Genomic DNA, 27,845 nt, shown 5'->3' with positions numbered 1-27,845 from the left:
CATGCTTTCGAATTCAATTATATTTGTTAAAAACTCTTAAGTAATTTTTTTAAATTAATTAATGCTGCTGAAGGAAAATTAATTAGCATATGATAATTAATTTTAAAAACAAATACCTGTTTTTTGAAGGTATTGAACCAATATCAACATAAAGTTTGAATATAGCATTCATCATAACTGGATGGCACATAATATGAGCTGCTGAGGGTCTTTTATGAGGGTCTAGAGATAACATACTCATCAACAGTTTTCGTAACTCAGAACTGTAGATATCTGGCACTGGATCAAAGCAACCTCTCATAATTTTCATTACAAGAGCAGGTAATGTCTAGAATGAAACATATAATACGTTCAAGAATATTTTTTAAAATATGCTATAACTATAAATGTAGCCAATGGATTAGAAAAACAAACTGACATTAAAAAATTATGTATATATGTGTATATATGGTGAACAAGATAAATTTCTGTATTGCTATATATATATATATATATATCATTTATTACTCTGTATTATTTTTACTCTGTATTACACAAATTTCATATTATCTAGTGACATATCATCATTTCAATTATTTTAAATTATATATGTATATAAATTATACAAATGTATTAATGACTTTATTGAATATGATAAAAGATGACCTAACCAGCAACCTAACATATTTGCCAAGCCATCTCTATGCTTACTTGCAAGAATAAAATGAAAATAGGTAGTGAATATTATTTAATATTTTTTACTTAGAAGTTTCTGCAGCAGATTTTACAGCAACAGTCCTTAATGACAAATTTACAGTTATTTAACTTATTTAACATATATAATATATAATATCAAGTGAATTACTTTGATGTAATAATGATGTTTTTATAATAAAGATATATTTTTTGTAAAATTAATCAAGTATTAAAAATATTTTTAAAGAATTAATATGATGCAGAGCATTTTCTCAAAAATAAATGCTTTATAAATATCAATTCTAAGAGAATTATTGAAAATGTACTAAGTAAACTGATAAAAGATGAGAATTATTTAATTATATACTTTCAATATATATATATAAATACTATTTTCTCATATAAAAAGTGTAAAAATATTTTAATTTAATTATAACATAGCTTATTTTTTAAATTACATTCAACGTAAAAACTGCCCCAAATTTAGTAAATTCTCTTAAAAACTTTATTTTTCACAGTTACTGGTAATTCAACAATCAAAATAGCAGCCACTAACTCATTTTAAGAGAATTAAAACTTATAACTTCATATTTATACACATATCTAATTAATGTATATCAGTTTCATAGCAATTGAAAAGCATGAGAAAAAATTTCTAAATTCAACCAACAAAATATACATATGTACATGGAAAAATATTATACAGAAAACTTACACTAGCTTCAAATGGCCTCTTCAAAGTCATTAACTCATATAAGATGCAGCCAAGTGCCCAGATGTCACTCTTCTGGTTATATCTTTACACTGTTAATGAATACTATTTTCAACAGCATTTTTGAACAAATCTGAATATGTCAGGAAACCAAAAGAAAGAAATCAAGTAGCTTGCACAAGAAAAGAAAAGCAAGGCAGTTAGCTGTGAGGATCATCTAAAAGAAGAAAGAAAAGGTTAGTAAAGGAGAATAGAAAAAGGCATACTGAAAGACATAATAAAGAAGTCAGACTACAAAAAGGAAACTTGTAAAACATATTCCTTAAAGGACATTTTGATTTAAATATCAAAATCACAGCTAAGAAATTTCAGATTTTATGATAAATTTTATTTATTTAATTTGTCATTTAAATCAGTTTGTAAATTTATTACACATACATCTTTAAAAATGTTGAATGATTTCATTGTAAAAATCAAAATCATGATGCTATAAAGTTTTTGTTTAAATAATTAATATTTTAATAAATTAATATAAAATTTTCAACAGAATTTGCAATAAAAAAAAAGAAGAGATTATATTCAGTATCACATGCTTTCAAAGATACTTATAGCAAGGGCAAAGAAAACCTGAAAACATTAAGAAAGCTAAATCTAAGATACTCTTCTGTTTGCATATTTCTTCTCAATGAACATTGTTTTAGAAATAACTATGCAACATTAAGATATTTATTCCTTTTTTATGATAGTCTATGTAAAAATTTCAAGTTACTTTACTTATAATTTTATGAGCATTTTCTTTTTCCACCTGTATGTAACTGCAAGATTAATGTAATTCATATGCCCAGTTGCAAAACAGTATAGTGGTTACTCACTATGACCAATATACCAAAGTGCCCTGGCTAGAATCCTGAAGAAAGCATGGATGTTGTAAATGTATAGTGTTTCACATCCCCTTCAATGTTAACTTCACACTCTGCAATATAATGCATTCATGGCATGTCTGCCAGATATTAAAAATAGATTTCTGCATGGTTCCTTTGTCGCCAGCCTTAATAGCTCGAAGTGATGCTCATGCTTGCCTTTCAACTGAGATAAAACTGTGATGATTTATTAAGGTACAGAGCAAAGGAGATTTTGCTACTGTTCCTCCAAATAATTTATGGTTCACTCCATATAATTTTATGGAGCCTTAAGCTTTAAATTAAAATTCCCCCCCCACTCGTTTGGTGAATTTATTATGAATAATAATACATTGATGTAATATGGCCTTCATTCTTGTTTTGTAATCAAAAGAGAAAACTTATGCTAAACATGTCGTTAACATCAAAACCACGATTATGATTTAACACTGGCACTCTAAATACACTGATCACCAAAATGCAAAGATAATGAGAAAAAATATGCCCAATGCTGTAACTACTTATGTTAATTAAATACAACTGAACACAAAATTGCACTTCCATGCATACATTAGCATTGGAAATATGCAAATTCGGTGATTCATAATGTAGTGCACAAAGAAGGCTTAATGAAATTAGACTGTATGTGAGAAAAACCAGTGGTTTGTGTTCCACTCACTCTAGCATCCAGAGCAGCCCATTTAAACTAGTGCCGTCGTCATGTTCAATGCATCCAAGATGACTGCACCTGAGTATTGTTTACTGACGAGTCCAAACATAGTCTGAACAGTGATTCTAGATGTGTTTTTATCTGGAAAGAGGAAGGGACACGCAACTTGCCTTCCCTTGTCCGTGAAATATCGTGTTTCCCCGATTGCAGTTTAATGATTTAGGGAGGAATCATGACAAATGGCCGCACCAAGCCGCATATCTCTTACGGAGGTTCTATAACAGCACAGAGATATGTGGAAGAGGTATTGGACCCTGGGTTAGACTGCTTAAGGGTGCTGTTGGCCCAGAGTTTTTGTTAATGGATAACAGTGCTCAGCTTCATTGAGCATATGTGGTGTCAGAATACTTGAAAACAGAAGATATTACTTGAATGCACTCACAATCTTACTCAACCGACTTCAACCCGATTGAGCATGTGTGAGATGGCTTATGGTTCCGAATTTCATCATGCCAAATTCCACTCAGGAATGCACATTTAGAAGAATGACTAGCAATTCCACGAGACTTGATCAATGTCTATGGAGTCTACGAAATCAAGATGTGAGGTATGCACATCTGTCCGAGGTGACAAAACACCATATTAATCCTTTCCAATACAATGTACTCAGTCAGGGCAGACCCAAAAAATTCTCTCTGTACACACAGAAAAATGGAAAGCTATAGGTTACTAAAGTTTAACATTTAACCTTCTTTATTAATATTAGGTAGCTGCACAACACAAACTAGTCCATATGTTTCAGCCATGTTTAGTTTTTAAAGATGCTCATTTTTCAAAGAAATCTTCCAAATTTTTTTTAGGCTATAAAAGAAATTGTTTCAAGAACAATTTCTACGTTATTTTCTTGGCTGTATGCTGTTCTTTTTATTCTAATATTAGTTTTAAATTTTTACCTTGAAATCTTTCCAAAAATCAAACAACAAACATCCGGTGTGCCCATAATGGGATCACTAAAACACCAGACCAACAACTGTATTTGCTGTTTCACTGCAGATTTTTTTTTTTTTTTTTTTTTTTTTAAAGCCCATTTACAACAGAAAGGTTGATGCACTGTTGTGTTTCATTTTCAGCTTTTCTTTTGCTTTTTTTTGGGGGGGGGTGAGGTTAGGTTATCCACTAAGGAATTGTTGAGATGTTTTTCTGAAGGTCAGGAGTAATTTTATCAGTCAGATCTTCTGATTTTCACTAGAGTATTTCTCTTTTTTTCCTCACTTTCATTGAAATAAGTTTTCTTAGCTCTACATTTTGATAGTTTTGAGTTGAAAACGTTTATTTAATTTTATTTTATAGTTTATAATTTCTTAATTGTAGATATAAGTTTCTGAAGAAATGGAGTTCAGTAACCTTGAACACATACCAGTGAAGGGTATGAGAAGAAAATGTGCTTACTGTAGCACCAGACAGGAGCCCCACAGATGACCACAGTACATGTGCAAAACATGCAATGTTGGGTTGCACTTCTTCAAAGGTGGTGTCACTAGCTTCGAGAAGTACCACCATGAAAAAAATTAAAGGGAAGTGTACATATGAAATGTAAACAATGTAAATATCATTTTGCCAAGTTACCTTTTTTCCAGTTATTATACATATAATTATCTCAACTAAGAAGTGTTTTTTTTTGGGTGGAGAGTGGAGAGTAGCAGACTTCAACATGATGCATCCTGTGTAATTTTAAATCTGCTACAGTAATCAGAATCTGGTGTTTTTTAATTTTAGGCACACACTTTTACTCTATTATGTGTTTCCCAACAATTCTCACTTCAGTGCTCTTTTTGAAGCTCCATTCATTCAGTGAGCTTGCCTCAAGCACACCCACAAAAATTAAAACAGTAAGTTCTTTCTTTACAAAATTTTACCTGTGAACTCCTCTAGGCCTGATTAGATTGCCTTGAAATTCCAAAGGTAGCGTGCGTACTGGAAAGGGTTAAAGAAAAAATTTTCGCAAGAGGTCACTTAATTTTTCCATCATTTTCCAATTTCTATAAATTTGGTTTTAATTTCAATATTTTGTGAATGATCAATTTCCAAACGTTGAAATTTATATTAACTAATGCTTTTGTATAAATTTCTATTAATAAAATTTCTATTAATATTAATTGTTAAGTATCAGTTACATTTTATTTCTGTCATTATCCTTCAATTTTGATTACCAGGGTATACAACGAGTCAAAAGTTCTCTCGTCTGGTTTGGTAGTACGGAAAGATATGTAGCAGACCCTCAGACTGCTTCTTCCTGGGGTGCTTTCTCTCAAAATTGTGTTGGAAATGGGCAAAATCATACTGTCATCTATATGGTGCCCATGGTTCTTGCCAATGACAAATGCAGTCTTGTACTCCTTGCCATAATAAAATTTGTGTTCCTGTTCTGATTTGGTCAGAAAAATGAAAACAGTCAAAACAACAATTCATATGCCACATTAACTGGGAAGGGTGTGTGCTCTTTTCAGTTACATGAGCATGCGCCCTGGGTCCAAAAGACCCGGCTCATGTTTTTTGAAGGAAAAAACTGTTACTCTTCAGGTAAAAATGTTACATTTATACCAAAATATTATGATCAAACTTTAAAAATATGCAAATTATGAAAGTTAAAATTTTAATTTTAATTTCTATAATATTTTTTTATAAAATAAAAATTTTTAAAGGAATAGAAAAGCGTATTATATTAATAAAGAATTTATTAGGAATTCATTATATTATTATTCAGCCTATTCAGAAATTATTATTCAGGTTTATTAGGAATATACTGCCTGAAAGAACATCTTCCTCGGAAAGCTTCAAGTTTTTCATCAATTGTTATGAGCTCACCAACAGTGTAATATTTCTGGCAGTTATTCAAACTCTTCAAAAAACTCTTATAGGTGCAAGTTTATCTGATTCTTTCTTGATGATGTGAGTTCCTATGTCATCAAAACACAAACATCTTAATAAAAAAAGAAAATGTTTGTAGGACATATCTCTAAAAGCGTGAATCTCAATTAAAGTTGTGTGACGAGCATCTCTTTCTCTTTGAAAGCTGTCAGAAATATATGCAATATAAATATTTTTATGCCTGACGACTTTCAGCAACATTTGTTCACTTAGTTCACACGATTCATTTGGAGTCAGCACATATTTTGCCTTACCGATATTTCCAGGCAATTTAGTAATAATATTATGAGTAGGAGTTCTAACATCAGCTTTAGGCTTTTCTTTTGAAAAAAATTTTTTTTTTCAATAAAGCAATAAATGTCATTCTCATTTTCGTTTTCAGAATGCATCTTGATTTCTGAATCAGTATCATGAGAACTAAAAAATTCATTTTAACTTTCATTATCAGTTTCTTCAATGGAGTCTTCAACAGTTCATATATCTAATAATTTTTGCAAACATAATATTTCTTCCTTATAGGATAAATTACATGACATATTTTCAGCTTTCTGTGCTACTACAAATGAACTTCGTTACAGAATGCGAATATGCGCGCTGGATCTGAAAGACCCGATCCTGTCAAAACAAAACTTCAAATCAAATTTTCAACGAAAAACTTTGGAAACATAAAGACAATGGCCTTGGAGGAGACTACACTGAACCACAACTGCTAGGGAAAAATAGGGACGTTTTGAGAAACGTTTCTTTAATCGGGCGGATCCATTGGACCCGCGGGTTAAATGTTAGTTTTTACAATCTATTTTAATTTCAAAGGGGATTAAAAATATACAATTAAAGATAAGAGATATCTTTAAACAAGAATTTATTTATTTACTTGTTTAGTTTCATAATCTAGCATTTGAATTCAAATCAGAAAAACATTTTTGAAGATTTCCTGCGATGGATCTAAAACGAGCTATCAAATCAGGCAAATAATTGATAGCTACAGTTTTGACATCAAACTCCTTGGAGAAACAATATAAAACTGAACAAATACAAAATTTAGCAACTTAACATTATTTCATTCACTAATAAATTTTTTAATGTGATTTCGAAGAACAAAAAATTTTTTCTTAAAATACATTTATAAAAAAATTCATTTAGAGAATATACACTGTTTATATCTTTCCTAGCATTTTCAAGTTAACTTTGCTTCAAGAATAGATAAGCATATATTTAATTCATAGGCTAAGATAAAATTTACATTTTTTATCAAGCAAACTTATTTTATTGCATCTTGACTAAAGTATACACTTACTTATGAGTTTTTTAAGTGCACTGACTATTTCCAAAATTCCGAATTTTTAACACTAAATATACTTTTTATTTACTCTACCAAATAAAATCTCAAAACACATTTGAACGACTAAATTTTCTTATTTTTTAACAGTTACGGATAATATGAATCTAAAATCTGATGTTTTAGTGAATTTTGTAATTCTGTAAAAATTCTGAATTCAGTAAAAAAATAATCTTATATTCTGATTTTAATAAAAATTAATTTATCAATGACAAAAATTACATTTCATAAAAATTAATTCAAATAAAGGCAAAACAGTGGCAACAATCACCAATTTTTTCCTTCTTAATAGCTAATCTAGGATTTAACACACACACAGATTCTTTTTAATACTTACATTCTGCATAAAGATACAGTAAAATACAGAAATGGTCATAGTAAATCAATGTATATAAATTTTATTTACACTTGTTGAAAGGCAAAATTATCTGTACAATGAAAATTGTCAGTAGATTAAAAAAGTGCTTTATTAGTAATTATCTACTCAAAATAAAACATTCAAAAGCTTACATGTATAGAATGAGTATATTTTGCTCAAAGCAATTGCATTAAAAAAATTCTATAAGGACAGAATACATCTCATACATTACTAGCAAGTCAAAATACTATACGCTATAGGAGCACATGAAAATTAGATACAGAAGAAATGATGCCTATCCAAATTACAATATTATTTATAAATGTTAATGATCTTTTTTATTCAAGAATTTTTTTAAAAATTCAAAGAAAAAAGTTGTGTACTATTTCTAAGCAAAAAAAAAAAAATCATTATTGAATTATTATAAACAGATGTTTAAGTTCCATATCTATTTTAACATTAAAATTAATATATAACTAATTCAACCAACTAAAATATCATATAAACGGAAAAAATACACTGTTTTTAAAAATTAATCACAATATTAGGTTAATACTTCCTTTGTTCCTCAAAACTCTTTTCGAAAAATATATTTATAAAACTAAAGAAAGTTTAAATTCACAAAAATAAAATAAAATTTAACATGTAAAATTATAGAATACATATCAAACAATTTTCATATACATATATATCAAGTTATTTATAAATCTGAGAGCGTTATAATAGTCACAAATTGAAAAAAGAAAGAGTTCCCTAAGTCATTAGCAAGTCAAAACAGGAAAGGAAACAAAGAAATGGAAAAGAAGAATTTTGTTAAGTTTCAAGAGGATACGGTTTACCTTCACATAGTTCAGGAGATATATAACATGGAGTTCCCACCACCTGGAGATATTAAGATAGAAAAGAGCATACTCTTTTTTTTTTTTTTTTTTTTTTTTAGGACACACAGAGAAATTTCAATATCAGGTAGAAAATGAAAGCTATTTTTATATATAAATCTAAAATATATGCATTAACATTAAACAGATATAAAACTTAACATTAAACATAATATAAAAAAATCTGATGTGTACACCACGACTTAATAGTATTGGAATATTAAATTGGAATATTAAATTATATGCATTTTTTCTTGGATTTCATTTAAACTTATTGGATTGAATTAAATCTACTTCGCCGACAGCCCATAAACCACAATAGAATAAATTCATTCTTTAAAATTCACTCTAGTATTTGTTTACCATAGCGACACTCTGGCGCTAGATTCACTTAACAGTATTAATAATTATATAACAGTTAACTTATATAATAATTATATAACGGAAACTAAGTTAACTGTTATATAACAGTTAACTTATATAATAATTATAAAACGGAAACTAAGTTAACTGTTATATAATCCAATAATTATATAATAGTTAACGTATATATTTCGTTCATATTATAACTCATAATGCATAAAATTTATATCATTTAAAGAATAGAATTATCTAATTGTTGCCACATGTTCTATTCAAATACTATAATAAAGCTAGAATGATGTATAAAAGAAATTAAGCAAACAAAACAAAAAACAAACAGTTTTTCACAGATGATTGAGTATTTCTCATTTAATTAATTCAGTTCTCACTTCGCAACAAGGCAAAAATTCCTAAAAAACTCAAAATATCTATATTAAAAATTACGAAGTAAATTTCAAACACTTATTTCCTCGCAAAAATTCCAGAAAGAATTAAGCATGATTTAATTGGCAATAATAAATGAATGCGTTATCTTCGTTGTTGCGAAGCTAAGTTTCTCTAGATTGGCAACAAATCCACTAGCCTCCTGTTTCATATGTAAACATCAATGGCCGCCATTAAAAACAGGCTTAGCAGCAATTAAACAACTTTAAAATTGCTGAAAATTCTAAAAATATTGCACATGGATTTACTAAAGGTATAAAATCCTTAACCAGAAGATAAAAACAATATAATTCAATGATTTTTAAAGCAAAAAATGTACAATTTACAAACATATAAGAGTAAAGAAACTGAGACGACTGAGCCGGGTAACAGAGTGGATATATATATAAATATATTTATATACGTTTGGTGCGGCCGATTGCAACCAAAATACGAGGTGCACATCTGCATGTTATAGCAGTCCTATATACAAAATTTCAACGTTCTGAGGCTACTCGTTTTTGAGTTATGTGAGATACATACGTACGCACGTACGTACGTTCGTACAGACGCCATGAAAAATTCTCTTCAGAATTAATTTTAAAGCAGTTTTATAATTTTTTTGAAGGAAAAGAGTATTTTATTCTATCCTTACGTGCAGATATCACACAAAAACATCGTTCAATTGCATTCGATAGCGGTCAGAATAGATATTTTCGTTGAAATATGCTGCCTGAAACTTTTCGCGATTACAATACTTCCTTTTTACTTCGTAGAAGGAAATGAAAAGCCAATAGATTAAAATAGTTAATATAAAATCAAAAAAAGCATTTTTGGAAATACAATTCAGATAAGTCTATAAAATCTAATTAACATTCTTAGGTACTACATGATTTGCATTATTCCAGATATACTGATACAATATTTATTTTATAAGCCTTTTAATTAGCATCGTTACTAATACATGCAAACCCTCTATCACAATGCCTATAATATCTTTTTTCCTCCAACTCGAAAACTGGAGAAAATTACTCTATAATAGAGTTTCTTAAACTGTGGGTTACCAAAAATTTTAACAATTTTGATATTTCTTTAACTTATTATAATTTGACAATTACCAAATATTTTCACATAATGCATCTGAAATAGCTAAAGATAAGACAATACAGACAAAGAAAAAACAAAAATTTTTCAATGCATTTTTTCATAATAGAAATGTTCATTTTACTTTAAAAATTAAACTTAATGACCTAAAACTGCAATAGTACATTACATTACAAGTGAAGAAACTAACAATTTTACTCATGCGTGTGTGAGATTTCTCCAATGTTTATGGGATTCCCCAAAATTTTTTTTAATATTATGGGGTCCTCACACCAAAAAGTTGAAGAAACTCTGCTCTATAACATCTCAACATATTATTTTCCTGGCTGTTTTGAACAGTTAATTCACAGACGAAGGAAATTGCCATTAGAGTAGCTATGACAGAACTGTTGATACCATAGTGTCATAGCATGGTACTTGTGTATTAACACAACCACCTAAGCATAGTTTGGCAATTTTTTACGGATGAAAAAGAATGACACCTAACTGCAAAATATCATTTATTACGTGCATGCATATTGTTACATACATATTTAACTTCTAGGTATTCTTTCCCAAAATCAATTTAACTACTTATTAGTAAGTTTTTGTTTCATCTGTTCTGTGGAAATTTTGTGATCATCGCTTTAAAAACAGACTCAAAGCCATTGTTCCCTTTAGCAATTTTGGTGCAAAATACTACATTACTGCAGTTACTACCATTGCAGGCAAAGTTCACATACTAAATTTTAAGACAAAAAATATCATGTATGTTTATTAAAAACCATTAGAACTTGGAATACTATATAAAGAACATACATGAAAACGGGAATGTTCTTTTTAAAACTGAAGAATTGTCTTGCATATGGTTTCAAGAGGTTGGCCCATTTTTTGAGAATTTGACAGCTTCTAATAAAAGTGGCTGCAGTAGTACATAGGTATCCATAACATATTAAGATACAACAAAGTGATGAGCAATTATCTTTAGAATAACAATTCAAAAAGCCAGAAAAAGAAATAGTTGCATGTCTCACTTAGCATTACATTTTCTAAATGAAGCTTCTTTCACTGAAAGAAGCAAACAATTTAAAAGAAAATTTTATAAGCACTTAGCCGCATTCATCAAAATTTATTTATAAACATCTGTCAGCTAAGAACAGAATATGTGATTTATTTCAAAAAAAATTAATATGAATTTAAGCAGCTACTGAAAAAACTCAGATGAGCAGGATATTTTGCCGAAAAGAAAACAATCTTATTTAATAATGATTATACAGTCAAAAGTCGTTAATCTGGATTTGTCGGGACTTCGGCGATTCCGGATTATCGATTTTTCCGGATTATAGATCATCAGTTTAAATCTCGTAAGATGGCATGCAGAAATTCTAAAATTAAAAATATAAAACCGTAATTTATGAAATAAAGAACAATTATGATCTAAAGGGTATCAAAATTTGCAAAAAGAAAAAGCTTAATATTTATTTGTTTACTTTATTAAACATTTCTTTCAATGTAAGTTGTTTAAGTTTTGCTTCGTTTCATGTGATAATACTTTCTTTTTAATTCTATTAAACAGACATAATTTCTTGTTCAGTTACAAAGTTCCCCTGTTCAAGTCCTATAATTGCTGTGTCAAGAACACCGACTAATTTGTCAATCGAAATTTTTTCGTTTTCACTAACCTCTGTTACTTTCTTCGCTATCGGAAGTGAATTATTATGACGAGGAACTTGTTTTAAATCATATCAAAGACGGAGCACATCAAGATGAAATACTAATTTGGTAAGGAATTATAAGCCAAATAAAATAAAATCATCTGCCCTGAAGATAAGGATAGTGCTGACAGATCAACTTCCAATTCATTACGCGCCCGCTGCGGCGTTCCCCCCGCCGAGCAGCGTGAAATTGATAAACAGATTTCGGATTTCAAAACATACTTTCGCTTTAGATCCTTTACATATTAACAAATATATATCGGAAATTCTATTTGATATAATCGAAAGTTTAAGCTTACTTTTATAAAATTGCTCTTACAGTCTGCAAAAAATAATAAGCTGGATCCAATTCGAAATTTAAGGAACAACGCAATCATCAACATTAACTGAAATAGATAATTAGATAATTTTAGCTTATACGTCCATTATACATAAAACGCGCACGCGAAAACGTATTCAGCACTTGGGCACACTCATATGCGCAGTCGTAAAAGGTCTTACGGGCACGCGTAAACGCCTATGCGCATGTGTCAACGCGGCGCATGCGCAGAAAGTTTTTAGTTTTGAGGTCCGGATTATAGATCATTCCGAATTAACGACGTTTGACTGTAGTAATAAAGAAGAAGGAAATATCAAGTAAAATTAATATATATTACTTTTGATCAATTATTGTTTAAACAAACATGTATCTCTCAGATACAAATGAAAATAGTGTACATACAGATTCGCATAACATGGCCCTTTTTAGGAACCTAACAACCCTGTTACATCAAAATTACCAGTGCCATTTATAAAAACATCATGCTATATATTTGAAATGCACACTAGTTGTGTCTATCTAATACATTAAGGGATGATTATCAAAAACTTTAAAAATTTGTCTTCTCCTATGAAAAATTCTAAATGAAATTTTGAAAAATGAAATGATACCATAAAATTTAACTTTCCCTGCTCCAAAATTTAATGATGGCATGTTATTATAGACAATCAACTTTGTCAATCAATAATATAAAAGTGAAGCTTACATATAAAATTTTCATTTCAGAAGAAAGCAATATGTAAAATTAACAATCTCACTTTCTTTAAGATCGAATTACTATTTTTTTTTTTTTTTTTTTTTTTTTTTTTTGTTCAAAAAAAATTATGAAAATTTTACATGTTGCCATATTAGGAAACAAATCTTTATACAAAACATTTAAAACAGAAAAAAATTATTAATATATCAAACCTTTTTCTATGTAAAAGCAAAATATAATTAATTTTTCTCAATTTTGCTTCAAAGATGATGTTTTTATATGTGAAATATAATTATTCCTCACAAGTAACGTTATTACTCTTATTTTAAGAACACTGTGAACATGTTACATATTAATATCATTTTTAAACATACTTACAGTGTAAGCCTTGCTTTTGCTACTTAAAACTTTGGATATTCCAAAATCTCCAATCTTTACTACGGTTTTACTTTCATTTAGAAGAACATTTTGTGATTTTAAATCCCTGTGTAAAATTAATTTTGCATGAACATGTTGCAAAGTATAAACCATCTGACCAAAATAGTGAAGAACTGCCTAAGATTGAAAAAAAAGAAAAGGAAGGAGATAGATTAATTTATAGCACACATTTAGAAATTTAAGAAGTTAGATACTGTATGAGGAAATAAATACTATATAATAAGATTCAAATTAAGAATAAAAACACAAAATAAAAATGGAGATATATTATAAAATTATTGAAGAACAATGAATAAACACAAGAGACAGTATAATCTCACTCATGGACAAAATATTTACATGTATTTCAGACAGTAATTCCATAAGATTTTCAAAATTACAGATTAGATAAAGATATGTGTTTCTCTACCCTCTATCACAAGAAATATGTTTAAGGTAAATCAAATTTAACTAGCACACCATAAGCTTTGACAGAGTTCTTCCATTATCATCTCACATAATATAACTGACTTAAAAGATTATTTGACCATTATGAATGATAGTTTCTATACTGTGTGTGTGTGTGTGCATGTGAGTACCTTGTCATTCATAGTACACAATGACAGCCAGGGAAAGAAAATCTCATGAAATTTACTTATGTATAATCAACATTCAGTTTTGTTAAACCACTTTTTTTTAGTAAGATCAAGCAAAATTTCAGTTGTTCAATCATTATATTTAATTTAATAATTTTAATTTAGCTCAGCAAATGTCAAAATGAATATCATTCAAAACAAAAAGGAAAACACCAAACATTTCATAAATAGCAATAGAGCTGCATATGAATATACACAATTACAACTATCACAATAAAATCCATGTTCAACTATGTCTAGACTCCAGAGTATGCCTAGCTCCAACTACCTGGATCAAAAGCTCTTTCAATGCTAAAAATCACATGCAAAAGAATGCCACTCTAGTTATGCCATACACTGATGGACAAAAATTCCTTGCATGAAAAGAAAATTGACATAATCATGTATTTGTTTAGTCTGCTCTTCGAAAAAGATTTTGTTGTGTACAATGATTGGTTGAGTAAATAAAGGGTAATTGGGTTTATGCAATATATAATTGTTTTCATAAATGTTTACAGACTTCTAATTTAATAAACTGTAGGACAGTTGGTACTTTTCAGTTACCTTCACTCACATTTTCTTGGCAGCAAAAGATATTTCCTCATTGATATTTGCCTTTATTTTTGTTTCCCATTCTTTTTTCAGTGGCTTCACTTAATTTTATGTGTGATTGTTCCGCATATCATTTTTGCATGTTATGTTTTCTATGCTTGATTTAACATTTTCTTATTGATTTACTGTTTGTTGCATGTTACCCCCAAAGTGAATATAAAAACAAATTTGAAATATCCTGTATAAGCAATATACCTGAAAGAAACATACTTGAGCCTCCCTTATAATAATCACACATATAGTAAAAGAAAGAAAAATGGTATGCACAACAAAAGATAAAATAAAAAAACTTTATATTCCTACCAATTCTGTTAGCAGTTCTCCATCTCTCTGTTTTAGGAAATCAAATAATGTTCCACCTACAAAATTACATCAAATCATTACTGCTTAAAATAATAAAAGGAATGATAAACAAAAGTAACAGAAAATAGCAATTATGAATCCCTCTTTAAACATTAAAATGAATCCCTCTTTAAATGAAATTATTCCTCTTTAAACATTAACGGTACAAGAATGAATCCCTCTTTAAACATTAACGAAATCCCTCTTTAAACATTAACGATACAAGAGTAAAACTTGTACCTTAATTTGACAAACTCTTCTTCTGATCTAATATCTCAGTACAAGAAACTTCAATACTTAACCTTTGACATGTTTGCTGCCAAAGCTGATATGGTGCATCCCTTCACATGTGCCATGTTCTTTTCTGCATGTTCATGCTTTTAAATTATTTTCTGTTTTATTTTATTATTTAAATATAGATATAACAGATTACTTTTGGCAGTAAAGTAAATAAATTCACACCAATATATTTATAGCTGGCATAAGAAATAATATTTTTGCTCTCTGCGTCAATTAAGAGATAATTTTGAACTAGATATATAATAATCACCTGTCTAAAAACATGTAAAACAGAAGTATTCCAACATATGAAAATTTGAACTATAAATTATAAAAATAAAAAATTAAAAGAGGAGTTGATTCTTAAAATCTGTAACACTAAAGCAATGAAAGTTTTGAAATGAAATTTAGCATATTATAAGGCTTAGCAACAGTATTTTGCTATCAAAAAGATTGAATACATATTTTTTTCATTTCAAAACTTGCTCGAATGTTACAGATTTTACAAACTAGCTCCCTTTTTTTATATAATTTTAGTTTGAAATATTCTTATACTTGACTATTTTCGTTTTACGTGTTTCTGGACTTAGTCCACTTAAACTGAAATTATAATTATTAAATTTTGAAGCTTTTTTGCTTCCTTTAGATTTTGTCGCTAAAATTTTTTTTTTCAAAAATTTTAACCTAATTTGTGCAGACTCAAAATTTACTTACATTTTTATTTTTTCATGTATTAGATTCCTTATATTTGCATGTTTTGATTTAGTTTTGGAACTCAGTTAGATTACTATAACTGTTTTCCCAAGATTATTTTAAGTTTTAAACTTTAATATGTGTCTTTGGTGCTTCAGAAACAGGCTGATTTATTTACTTCTTTTGTTATACCAACACCCTGATGACCAAAAAGTGAAAGATAAAAATTTCTTCCTTAATTTTTGGGTTTCACATATCCACCTCCCCCTTTTCTTTTTTTTTTTCTTGCAGTTTGCCAGATGCTTCTTAAATTCCTGTTTGAAACACATTCAGAAATGGTAAGCCACATATAAACTAAGTAATATAAAAATGCAATAGTAATGCAATGGGCAACATAACTTATTTTAAATTTATAAAATTTATATTGAATCAAGCATACTATCATAAACAAAATTTAAATTACCATTCATGTCATTTTTGACATTTCATAGTACACACAAAAAAAAAAAAATAAATAAAAAAAAAAATCCAATTTTTAAAAAAACCTCAGTGGCACAACAGCCCTTAGTAAGCCATGGCCTTCAGTACCCTGATATCTGCTTTCTTGACCATGGGCCCTGGAATGCATGAGCATATAGCCTGGCCAAGTGGTCAGCTACAAATCCAATAAAGCAGTAGCTACATAGATATTAAGAACTACACAAAAACTGGTAGTCTTCTGTTATCAGGAACAGATACAGAAATGTATGGATGGATGTAATCATGTATGCATATGTGGTGTGCATATACACTAACACATATATGTATAAACATACATATACATGTGCATACATACATACATTTCTGAATCCTGTCCTGATAACAGAAGAGTACCTATAAACTGTATGGAAATGCCTAAAATGTAAATAAAATCAGCTTTAAAGGCATTCAGTGTGTAATTGAGGGTGGTTTTTAACAACATAACACTGCAAAATAGAATGCAGTTACTGAATTTTTATTAATTATGTTGTTTGCATTATTCATGCTTATATACAAAATTGAATACATCTGAAATGCATTAGAGTACATAGAGAAAATTTACAAAACTATATACAAATTATTAAATAATTTGAATACAAAAAAGTTTAATTTTACCTCGCACATACTCCATAACAATAACCATCATCTTATCACCCAAAAAACTTTCATGATATGCAATAATATTTGGATGATCCAGCATTGAAAGAACTTTAGCTTCATTCATCGATGCTTGCCTTTCTTCCAAAGACATTTGATCAACGGGTATTTCCTTCAAGATTACTAATTTCTTATCTGAAATTCTGTGGCTAAGATACACAGCCCTGTAAGCATTAAAATATATATGTATAAAAATTAAAATCATTTGAGATGTTTAACTATAATATATGAAACAATTAATGCAAGTTAGTTTTAAAAAAATTTTAAGCAATAAAAAAAAGGAAAAAAAAAAAACATTATTATTTAATAAACAAAACATAATAATAGACAGTTTTTTTTAAAAAAATTGTTTGTTTGCAATTAACTCAAAATGATCTTTAGAATTCATTTCATATAACTGGGTATGCTGGCTTCCATTATAGCAAAAAATGCAAGAGCTATCTGCTAAGTAAGAGTTGCCTTTATGAAGTACATTCTAGAGAAAACTTATTCCTATTCAGATTACACATTAATAAAAAGCACAAATATGTCCATGCAGCCAATTCACTGGAATATAAACCTTTATAAAATTATCAAAGTTCAACGGTTTATGGTTTTAACTACTCAGTAACTGATCAGTCATGTTTTACTATGCCTGATTTCAAATGAAAAGCTGCACTGGCTTTCAAAAGATAATTAAATAAATCAAGTAATTCTAAAAAATACTCCTAAGGTTGTTAAGTTCAAAACTTAACAATGACCATCGGTAAATTTTGAAAAGTGAAGCCAACTTCATCAGAGCTTTGGAGGGCTCTTGAAATGCAAAGCCAGTTACTGCAATCTGTACAGTCATACATATCCACTCCTCAATATGATAATAAATATATGCATAAGGAAACCTTCACCAGCTACATTTATTGAATAAAGAAGTTATCAATCAAGTTAATAAATATGCATGACACAAAGTATTAAAAGTACCAAAATCTTTTACCTATAACAAATACACCACAGTATAACTAAAGCTAATAGTTTAAATATCTGGATATTTATTTAAAAACTATTATATAAAAACACAATTACAGGACTTTACTTATAAACTTATGAACATGATTTCTAACTGAGAAGTTTACTTGTTTTCAAAATATAATGATCAAGGCTTGAAGACACTAAATTTCTCAAGAAATTTATTCTACTCAGTCTTAAAAAGAGAAGAAATATTTTCCTTCATCAAGTCCTTAAATCCAAAAAAATAGTAAAAAATGAAACATTTTTTACAATAACATAATATATTAATATTATTTAATACTAAAAGATTTGTTGTTTGATTTCAAAATTAACAAAAGATCTGTCATATTTGTTTAATTTCATCTGCCAATTCATTTCCAATAATTAATTGTGTTTTCTTCAAACAGCTCACGCTTGTCAGCAAACTTATTCATTAATTCAATCACACTAAGAATATGCAGATAGAATTTACCATCAACACATTACAAATGAAAGAACAATATATTAGTCAAAGCCACTTACATTTGTTTACTAATGAAAAAAAAAAAAAAAAATCTTTACCCAGCGATTCCTGTAAATTGCTTTATTCGTCAGAATTTTTTGACAGCAACGTTAAGATGCAAAGTATATCTTTAAAATATTATATTAATAATCAAGATTATGTTATAATCCAACGAGAAGTACATTTAAAATTTCATAAACTGAAAATAAACTCAAAACTGTCTCGGAAGATCAAACTTCAACGTAAATAATTATGCAAGAATCAAGATATTAAAAAAAAAGTCTGTACTTAAATAATTACCCATAAGCTCCTCTTCCAATAAAGCGTATTTTCTCATACTTTTCCATAGCTGGGAAATATATATTTAACAGTATTATTCTAACCGTATTTTACGCACATTATTTTTCTGGGTGGTATGTCAATACCGCCAAGGATAAGACTCGACAGCCGGTATACCGCCAAAGATCTAAAACAAATTCGCCAAGATAATGAAAAATGATGAAAGCCATGTGCTGTTGCGAGATGTTTATTGTAGTCACACTAAACATAAATATAGAGGTGAAGATGAAATATATGAAGATGCTATTATTCGGATTGTAATTATTCAAAACTCAATTATTCGAATCGGTTCTTTCTTGGCCGACTAAATAAGCTTGTTTATAACTTTTCATGGTTTCAAACATTAAAAGAAAATAATATTATAATGAGTTACATATTCCTTAAAGAAACTATTAATTTAATATGTCTTACATGAGTAATTACTTATTGGAGTAGTGAATTTTATTTACTTTGTGAATCTGCTTAGCTTTAAAAAAGTGTTCCTTTTCAAAAAATAATATAAACAGTCGTGATAACATTAAACTAATTCCATTTCTAAGCAAGAATTTTTCTAACTATTTCAACAGATACTCAACTTTTTCCTTTGCGAACAGAGTATAAGAAATAATGAAATCGTTTGGCCAGAAGAAACATCGGCCAAAACGCTTCGTTTGGGATTCTTTTGCTTTACGGCAGTTCTTATGAAAATATCAGAAAATTCTATAAAAAACGTTATGTTAAACTTCTTAAGAATTCCTTAGAAATAACTATTGCTAAGTTTTTATATATATATACGTATATATATATAAATTAGGTCATAGATTATGCATCGAATTCCATAAATGTTTTATGCATCGAATTCCATAAATGTTTAGATATAGCTTCTACAGAATGATATATAGATATTCTACATAGATTTATGCAGGAGATTCTAAAAAAATTTATACAGAACTTCTAAAAATCCCACTTCTAAAGATTCTCCCTTCTAAAGATAGAATTTTTACATAGTGAGTATAGAATCAACAAACAGAATTCTACAGAAAATATAAGATCCAGTTTATAGAATATTGGAGCATAATTCTAAACACTTCTTGCTTAAATCCAAAAATAGTCAAAACCTTTCATCTTCTCACAGAATATGTTTATTTAAAACAAAAATCCTGTAGAATCTTCTGAGTTTTAAAAAAGAAACTTATTTCAAAGCATTCTAAAATGAAAATTTGTTTTTGAATTAGAAAGAATGAATTAAAATTTTACTTATGTGTAGAATTTAAAAAATTTTTAAAAGAAGGAAGATATAAAAATTTTTCACACAGATGTAATTTTTTTTTCCAGTAAATATTTTGATTTTTAAAATATATTTAAATAAAAATCAATGCATTGTAAATAATTAGCCATTTCTTTTGTTATGGGTACATATACAGTAATTAGAAGCATTAATTTCAGGAATTAAAGTATTATAATTCAGAGCAAAAATTTTATTTTAAATTAATTTTATGCTTTTACAAGATTTAATTTTTCTATTATATAAGCAAGACTCTTCAAAAAATTGTAAAAAATGTTAAATAATTCAATAAGCTTGTAGAGTCTTAATTTCTTTGGAAGAATAAACTAAAACAAGACTTAAACTGAACTTGAGCAACTTAACACTATATCTAGTAAACAGACAGAGAATATACAGGGTGATCAGCGAATAAGCCCTGATTTCAAAATTAAATATGTCTACAACAAAAATCGATAGAATTATGCTGTAAACTGTACATTTATTAGCAAAACTGTAAAAATGATGTACAAAAGTTTAGAAAATTTAGTTACGAAAATCGTTAACAGATGGCGCTCTGCGCTGAAAACTTTCTCTGAAAGGAGTAGAAAAATTAATTAAAATAATAAAGTGAAGCAGCCTTTGCAATCAAAATACAATTTTTTCAAAATGTTCACCGTTCGAAACAATGAGATGTCGTAAACGAACAATGAAATTTGACATCACGTCTTGCAATGTCTCGACGGAAATGGAATCCCATGCAAGACCCATGAACGATTCAAGCTCATCTAGAGTAGCAGGATTGTTTCGATAGACAGCGTCTATCAATGCGCCCCATAGAAAGAAGTCACAAGGATTCAGATCGGGAGAATATGGTGGCCAAGCTATTCCTGTGTCAGTAAATTGAGCATAATCTAACGCAATTACTCTATTCCCAAAGTATTCATGAAGAAAGTGAAAAACTTTATTTGTTCGATGTGGTCGAGCCCCATCTTGCAGGAACCAGTCGATCCTTCAACGCTAGTTGAGTGCTGACAAATTGTTCCAAAATTGTAACGTAACGTTCAGTAGTTATCGTTTCTCGTACGAAAAGGGTCCGATAATGCCTCTGGCGCATACCGCAGCCCATGCCATAACTTTAGGCGAATGCAGTGCTTTTTCTTCACACAAATGAGGATTTTCAGTACCCCAAAATCTCCAGTTTTGTTTATTAACGATTCCATTCAAATGAAAATGTGCCTCATCTGTCAACCAGATGCAGCTGACATCAAATCTGTCGTTGTCGATCATTGTTAGAATCTGATTCACAAAGTCAACCCTTTGTTGCACAGCTTTCATGGGTATGGCCTGATGACTTTGGATTTTGCATGGAAATAGCCGTAGGCTATTTTTAAATATTTTTTTGTGTGTGTGCTACTTCAAACCTGTCTCTGATGCAATCCGTTAGATGCTTTTCCTAGGATTTTGCTGAAGAAATCCAGAAACTTTCGCTGCATTTTCAGGAGTGACTATAGTTTGCTTAGACCCAACATTTCCCTTTCGATCATCAGCCACGCTGCCAGTCCATTCGAATTTCCCGAAGAGCATGCGAATGGTTTTCGCATCGGGTCCAACTGGAACATTGAATCGGTTTTGAAAACTGCGACGTGTTGCCGTAGGACTCTGTTCTAATTGGTGAAATTCCAGAACCAAAATACACGTTGTTCAATGGAATACATTATTTCACTTTCTACGCTAGCCTCTTTTCACTAGTCAACAGTTGTACTGATCACTTTAGACCTCGAAGCACATTTTAAAGGCTATTGATAGGTAATTGCGATTAGAGCGCCATCTGTTAAAGATTTTCATAACTAAATTTTATAAACTTTTGTACACCATTTTTACAGTTTTGCTAATAAACATACAGTTTACCCCATAATTCTATCGATCTTTGTTGTAGAGATATTTAATTTTGAAATCAGGGCTTATTCGCTGATCACCCTGTAAGAAGGGTGTTGTAGGCACTTGTGTTTGCAAAACCAGCGATTAATTATGGCGTAACTCAAAAAGTAATGAATTCAAATTACGGAAAACGGAAAGCGAAAATGACATAAAATAGCTGGTCAGATAAAAAATAAATAAATCCTTACAACTTTTTATGGATGTCAGAATTTAGATACTCGCAAAGAAGTTCTTTAACGACCTCGTTAAAACTTAAATTATAACTAAACCATGAACCAGATTCTTACAAGCACACAGAACTTAACTTTATCTTACAATAGTATGTTGAGAAACATGGCCTCACTAAACCTCAAAAACACTTTATTTTCAAAACTGCACCTAGTGTGCTAACAAAAAAATGATTAAACTTTTATATTGGCTGCAGAGCTTAACCTTAATTCTAATGTATACATTTTCGCCAACTTTTCCTCACATCAGTCTCTTAGACTAAAACAGTATTCATGTTTCTAATCTAACTTAAAATCAATGTGAATAATTGCAAATTTAAATTCAGAATTTCTTGTTACTTAAGAGTATTGAAAATGACCTAACTTGATGCAAAATTCAAAAACAAGAAAGCAACTGTTGCATTTTTCGACATAAAATAGAAACTGTTTCTGCGAAGGAAAAAACAAATTTTCATTTTTGTTCCCCCACAGCCCGGGGTCGACGTAGAGAACTTCGCGAAACTACTGGCTAGGATCTGTACCTAGGCAGTCTCGGCCGGATAAAGAGCAATTGGAGGGATTGGGCCCAATCGGGCCCCGCATTTGGAAGGGCCCAGTGTTGCCATCAAAATGAACACAAAAAAATTCGAAATTTAAAGCAAATTGCTTTTGACGATAATGGATAAATTATGAATTATTCAAATAATTAAAAATATATTTATTTTAAGTTCGCATTGCTGGATGAGATTTATTAATATGCTTATTATTATTAATGTATACTTTATAATATAGAAAACTGATACCCGTAAAATTTCATGTCAAATGTATTGAATTTAATCGGGATAGACTTATATTAGAGAGATTTTGCACTACGTACGTGAACTACTTTACGTACGTAAACTACTATGCAGGTATATTCACGCGCAATTAGTTTCGCAACCGTACCAGCCAGTGGTAGATGTATAGCTAGTGATGGATGTATAGCTAGTATCAAATGTCAATTGTTTCTTGCATTTGTTGTTCGCTATTCTTCTAATCGTTATAATTATAAGAGTCGTATTTTGTAACTACAATTACTAATTGTTAAGGTAAGTACTCATTATATTACATAATTTTTATTAACAAACAATTATTTTTAAAATTAAAAATTTAAGTATATTATGTGATTAAAAATGGATACCTAATCTATAATTTTATCATTAGATGTCGAATCCACGGAAACGAGAAAGAGAACACATGAAAAATTTTAAAAAAATCAATTGGTAGCTATGTTAAAATGTACAGAGCTTCAAAAAAGACTTTCTGTTGAGCAAACAATAAATAATGTTCAACAAAAGTTGTTGAACCAAGAAAAAGTTCGTGAAAAAATGACACTAACTCTCTTAAACTCTTACAAACTTTTGAAACTGCGAAAAATTTACAGCAAACTCGTTGTGCTGTTTTCCTTATTCCCAGATGAACAGAAATCGACGAATCATGTAATTCATATAAAATGCTTAACCTTAAACTATATGGGATAACCGGTCTGAATTCGTAATTCTGATTAGTAGTTTTTACGCAAAAAAATTATTATCAATAACTTTCTAATTCGCGGCTCTATTCCTGATGGCCGTAATGTCCTAATACTTAGAATGACCAGGATCTTTCAGATAAGAATAAAATGCCTTTAAACTCGGGATCGCTTTGTAATTCTGCTACGATAGTTTCACATGAATCAAGAATTTTTCCAGTAAGATTAGCACATTTTATTGTATTCCCTTTCTCATCCAGTTTTATTTTTGATAATGCATCGGCCACCATATTTTCATTCCCGGGAGTATGCTTAATGATTAAGCTGAATTCTTGAAACTTAAAGGCTCATGTAATCAATGCTGGCGATAAATTCTCTCCTGAAGGCAAACGACCCATGGCCACATGATCGGAATAAACTGTAATGGGAGCTTTGTCAAAGTATGTTCTAAATTTTTGTACTGCTAACGAAACTGCGAATGTCTCTCTCCTAATGGAGGTGTAATTTCTTTGTGTATGACTGAAGATTTTGCTACAGTATGCAACCAGTTGACTTTTCTAAGTCAGAACACCACCCACTGCGTAATCGGAGGTATCCGAAGTGATCTCCAAATGTTCATCGCCTTTATAAACTTTAATACCGGTGCTTGAATTAATGCTTGTTTCAGCTGTTCGAAACATGTATTGACCTTGTGAATGTGCTGACCACGTGAATCGGGCTTTTTAATTGTAATAATGACTCAGCTATTTTAGTGAAGTCATTAATGAAAGGCCTATGATATGAACACATGCCTAAGAATGAATATAACTTCTTTTCAGTATTAGGCAGAGGCAATGGCGTAGCTAGGGTGGGGCAAGGAGGGACATTTGTCCCCGGCGCAGCATCCAGGCAGCGCCCAATTGATGCTACGAAATTTTTTAATGAAATGTTTTCCATTCTTGGCACACAAAAATGGGGCGCAAATTCTTCAGTTGTCCCCGGGCACTGGAATCCTAGCTACGCCACTGGGCAGAGGGTAATTTCTGATAGCTATTACTTTAACATTTTCGGTCTTAATAGCTTTCTTCGATACTTTATATCCTAAATAACGAATTTCTGAAGCAGAGAATTTGCACTTGGAGGCATTAACTTTTAATTATGCTTCGTTTAAAAGCGACAATACTTCGTGTAAGTCTTGAATGTGCTATCGTTTAGATCAGTGTTTCCCAACCTTTTTTGTGCTATACCCCACCTAATCCTCTCTAAAATTCTTATGCTTCCCATAGCATATATATAATTTTTAAAATTCAAAAATTGAAATGTTCAAGAATGAAACTTGAATGACAGGTTTTACGAAGAAATATCTAAGCATTTAAATGTCCATGTCTACAGCGGAAATTCTTCATAAAATATTTAAAATGTACCGCAATTTAAACACCTTTTTACGTATACGTCAGTTACATCATTCTTTAGTTTTGGCAATAAAAAAATGAAATTTTGAAAAATTTCAACTTTTTGAAGAAGATTTGAAAATTTGAACTTCCTTTGCGCCCCTTAAACTCTGGACGAGTCCATTTTTGAATTGCCACCCCCTATGGGGCGTGGGCCTGACGTTGGAAAACACTGATCTAGATAAGCAAACGTACTGCGGGGGCTCGGCATAAGATTATTTTTCGCCCTATACAGCACCACCGGGCTAGCATAAGGGCTACTTATTGGTGTTATAATGTTATTTTTTAGCATTTCCTAAATATGATCTTCTATTTGCTCTATAAGGAATTTTCTCCCTCCTTCGTGGTGTAACGGTAGCACACTCGGCGCATGTTCGAGAGGTCCAAGTTCGAGTCCCGGCGAGGAAATTGCTCATTTTTATGTACTTCTTCAGAAAAAAAAAAAGAAGAAGAAGAAGAAACTAATGACTCTACAGTGGCGTCCGAACTAAAAGGTGGTGGAACTAAATCCTGGTCGTCACCACCAGGATTTGGAGACTGGATCGCCTACAAAGCCTGGACATTTCTTTCCTTGCCATCTGTTAGTACCACCGTAATATTTTTAAATTTTAAATCTAAATCGTCGATCTCTTAATAATTTATAGAATCTTTCACTTGCATTGGAATACGATGCTCCTGTACCGGCGCAAAAAGCTGCCCTTTGTCCCTAGGCTGTTGAAAAAATGGAGCTGGTCAGCAGATCGGATAATTCAGCTGCATACAATTTTACACAATTGACGACAATTGTAGTTTCTTCTTCTAACGTATTACACTTAGGGCACTTTGATTGTAAGAAACCAGGATATCCACAACCATAGCAATAAACAGGACTTTTTTTTTTTTTTTTTTTTTTTTTTTTTTTTTGTCTAGAATTAATAAATTTAGAACTCTCAAAGTTTGTATTTTTAGTCTGGTTAACGTTTCTAGGATCAGGAGGTTTAAACTTTCTGGAACAAATTTAATATAATCTTAAAACTGTTTTTCAATGGGAGATGCATTTGTCTTCATGCCACGTCTCACATTTTCGTAATAATCGAGCTTTACTGAGAGCTCCAACGGATAATTCATTTCTGATAAAATGTCCAGAAAATGTTCTTTCACATCTGCAGGTGTTCTTTTCTTTAGCTGATCTGCAATGATAAAGTCTTATATTTGTTAGAAAATAGAGATATTCAGTTCTTTAACTCATCCTTCAAAATAAAATTCATTTCAAAAGCAAAGTCCTTCCATGTTATTTCTGCAGATTTTCTGGGTTGAAAAACCTGTACTCGAAACCTAGCAGCTGTGTGTCTACATTGCTTTAAAAGCATATGTTTTACTTTTGCAGAATCTTTTGGTAATGTATTAAGTATGGGATCCAATTAATTTCAGGCATATTTACGAACTTCAATTGATGCTCAAACACTGGCAGATAAAGTCCTATCTCATCTTCCCTTTAGAATAAATTTTGGAAGAATGCGACTGAATTCAAATTTAGGCCGATCTACTTCTTAGCTACTTGAGACTACTAGTAATGCTATGCTACTTGAGAAATAGATTCCTAAGGCATATTCTTATTAATTTTTCTAATTCAAATGGGCGTTCTTTCGCTAATCTTTTTTCTTCTGCTTCATTTTCAGCCCTATCTTCAGCTGCATTTTGCTCAACCCAATTTGAGTTTTTCTACTTCTTTTTCGGCTGCTATGCTTTCATCAAAAATGCTATTTAACATATTCTTTATAAATTTTTTCTAATGGGTTTTAGAGCTCGTTATCAGGTCTCGCAATTGTACGATTTTTAAGTTATCTGTATCTTATAATCCAAGCTCTAAAGCTAGTATTTCAAGGTTTCTCTTAGCAACCTTTGCCTAAATACGTCATTTCGAAATAAATTTACGTTTTTTTTTTTTTTAATACGAGTAGTTTAAAAATCTCTAATCTAAGTATTGCTTTCATTAATACTTAAATATTTACAAAATTATATAGACTTTTCCTCTATGTTAAACTATCATAATCAAATAAGCTGTACAGTTCGATAAAAATCACTTTCTTAATCACTTTCTGGAGCTACAAATTCTCACTTTCCTTATTTTCATGAAAAAATAATCATGCTGGGCCACTTTTAAGCTGGGGTTCTAAGGACATCCTTGTGGTCAAAGTACTAAACAAATTCTGCTTGCAGCGCAGAAAAACTGCGATTACACGTTGTAGAGACATTACGTATTTTTTGGAAACAGGCAAGATGAAAAATTAGCAACGCCTTTGCCGAGAATCGAACCACGGACCTCTTGAATACCGGCTCAGCATGCAGAACCACTACACCACGAAGGCGCGCTAGGCAGGCGGGAGAAATACCTTATAATGTTTAAAATTGGCAAGAGGTATTGTCAAATTCGCGAATTTTGATATCATGACAAATAAAATATAAAAATGTGTTACTCAATGAAATTCATAGTTAACGCT

General features: G+C 30.2%; 1 protein-coding gene across 3 annotated transcripts in view; it reads right to left on the bottom strand.

The window, feature by feature from the left end:
* The window catches only part of LOC118187926 (serine/threonine-protein kinase Nek8-like), a 76,385-nt gene that overhangs the window by 32,950 nt on the left and 15,590 nt on the right, over nucleotides 1–27,845 (bottom strand). Inside the window, exons 1-7 of one of the 3 annotated variants that reach the window (XM_085818305.1) lie at nucleotides 19,000–19,149; nucleotides 17,172–17,377; nucleotides 15,027–15,082; nucleotides 13,438–13,614; nucleotides 8,414–8,463; nucleotides 1,391–1,472; nucleotides 117–328 (exon numbers count right to left, since the gene is read on the bottom strand). In XM_085818305.1, coding sequence (XP_085674431.1) covers nucleotides 117–328; nucleotides 1,391–1,472; nucleotides 8,414–8,463; nucleotides 13,438–13,614; nucleotides 15,027–15,082; nucleotides 17,172–17,377; nucleotides 19,000–19,046 — 830 coding nt within the window. In that variant the 5' untranslated portion in view covers nucleotides 19,047–19,149. Of the gene's footprint in view, nucleotides 1–116; nucleotides 329–1,390; nucleotides 1,473–8,413; nucleotides 8,464–13,437; nucleotides 13,615–15,026; nucleotides 15,083–17,171; nucleotides 17,378–18,999; nucleotides 19,150–27,845 lie in introns of those variants that run through there. The other 2 variants (XM_085818304.1, XM_085818307.1) reach the window with 2 other exon arrangements.

Source organism: Stegodyphus dumicola, chromosome 6 (assembly GCF_044657685.1).
Source record: "Stegodyphus dumicola isolate Sdum_Otavi_A_Nest chromosome 6, ASM4465768v1".
Taxonomy (NCBI): domain Eukaryota; kingdom Metazoa; phylum Arthropoda; class Arachnida; order Araneae; family Eresidae; genus Stegodyphus; species Stegodyphus dumicola.
This window is presented reverse-complemented; position numbering and strand designations above follow the sequence as displayed.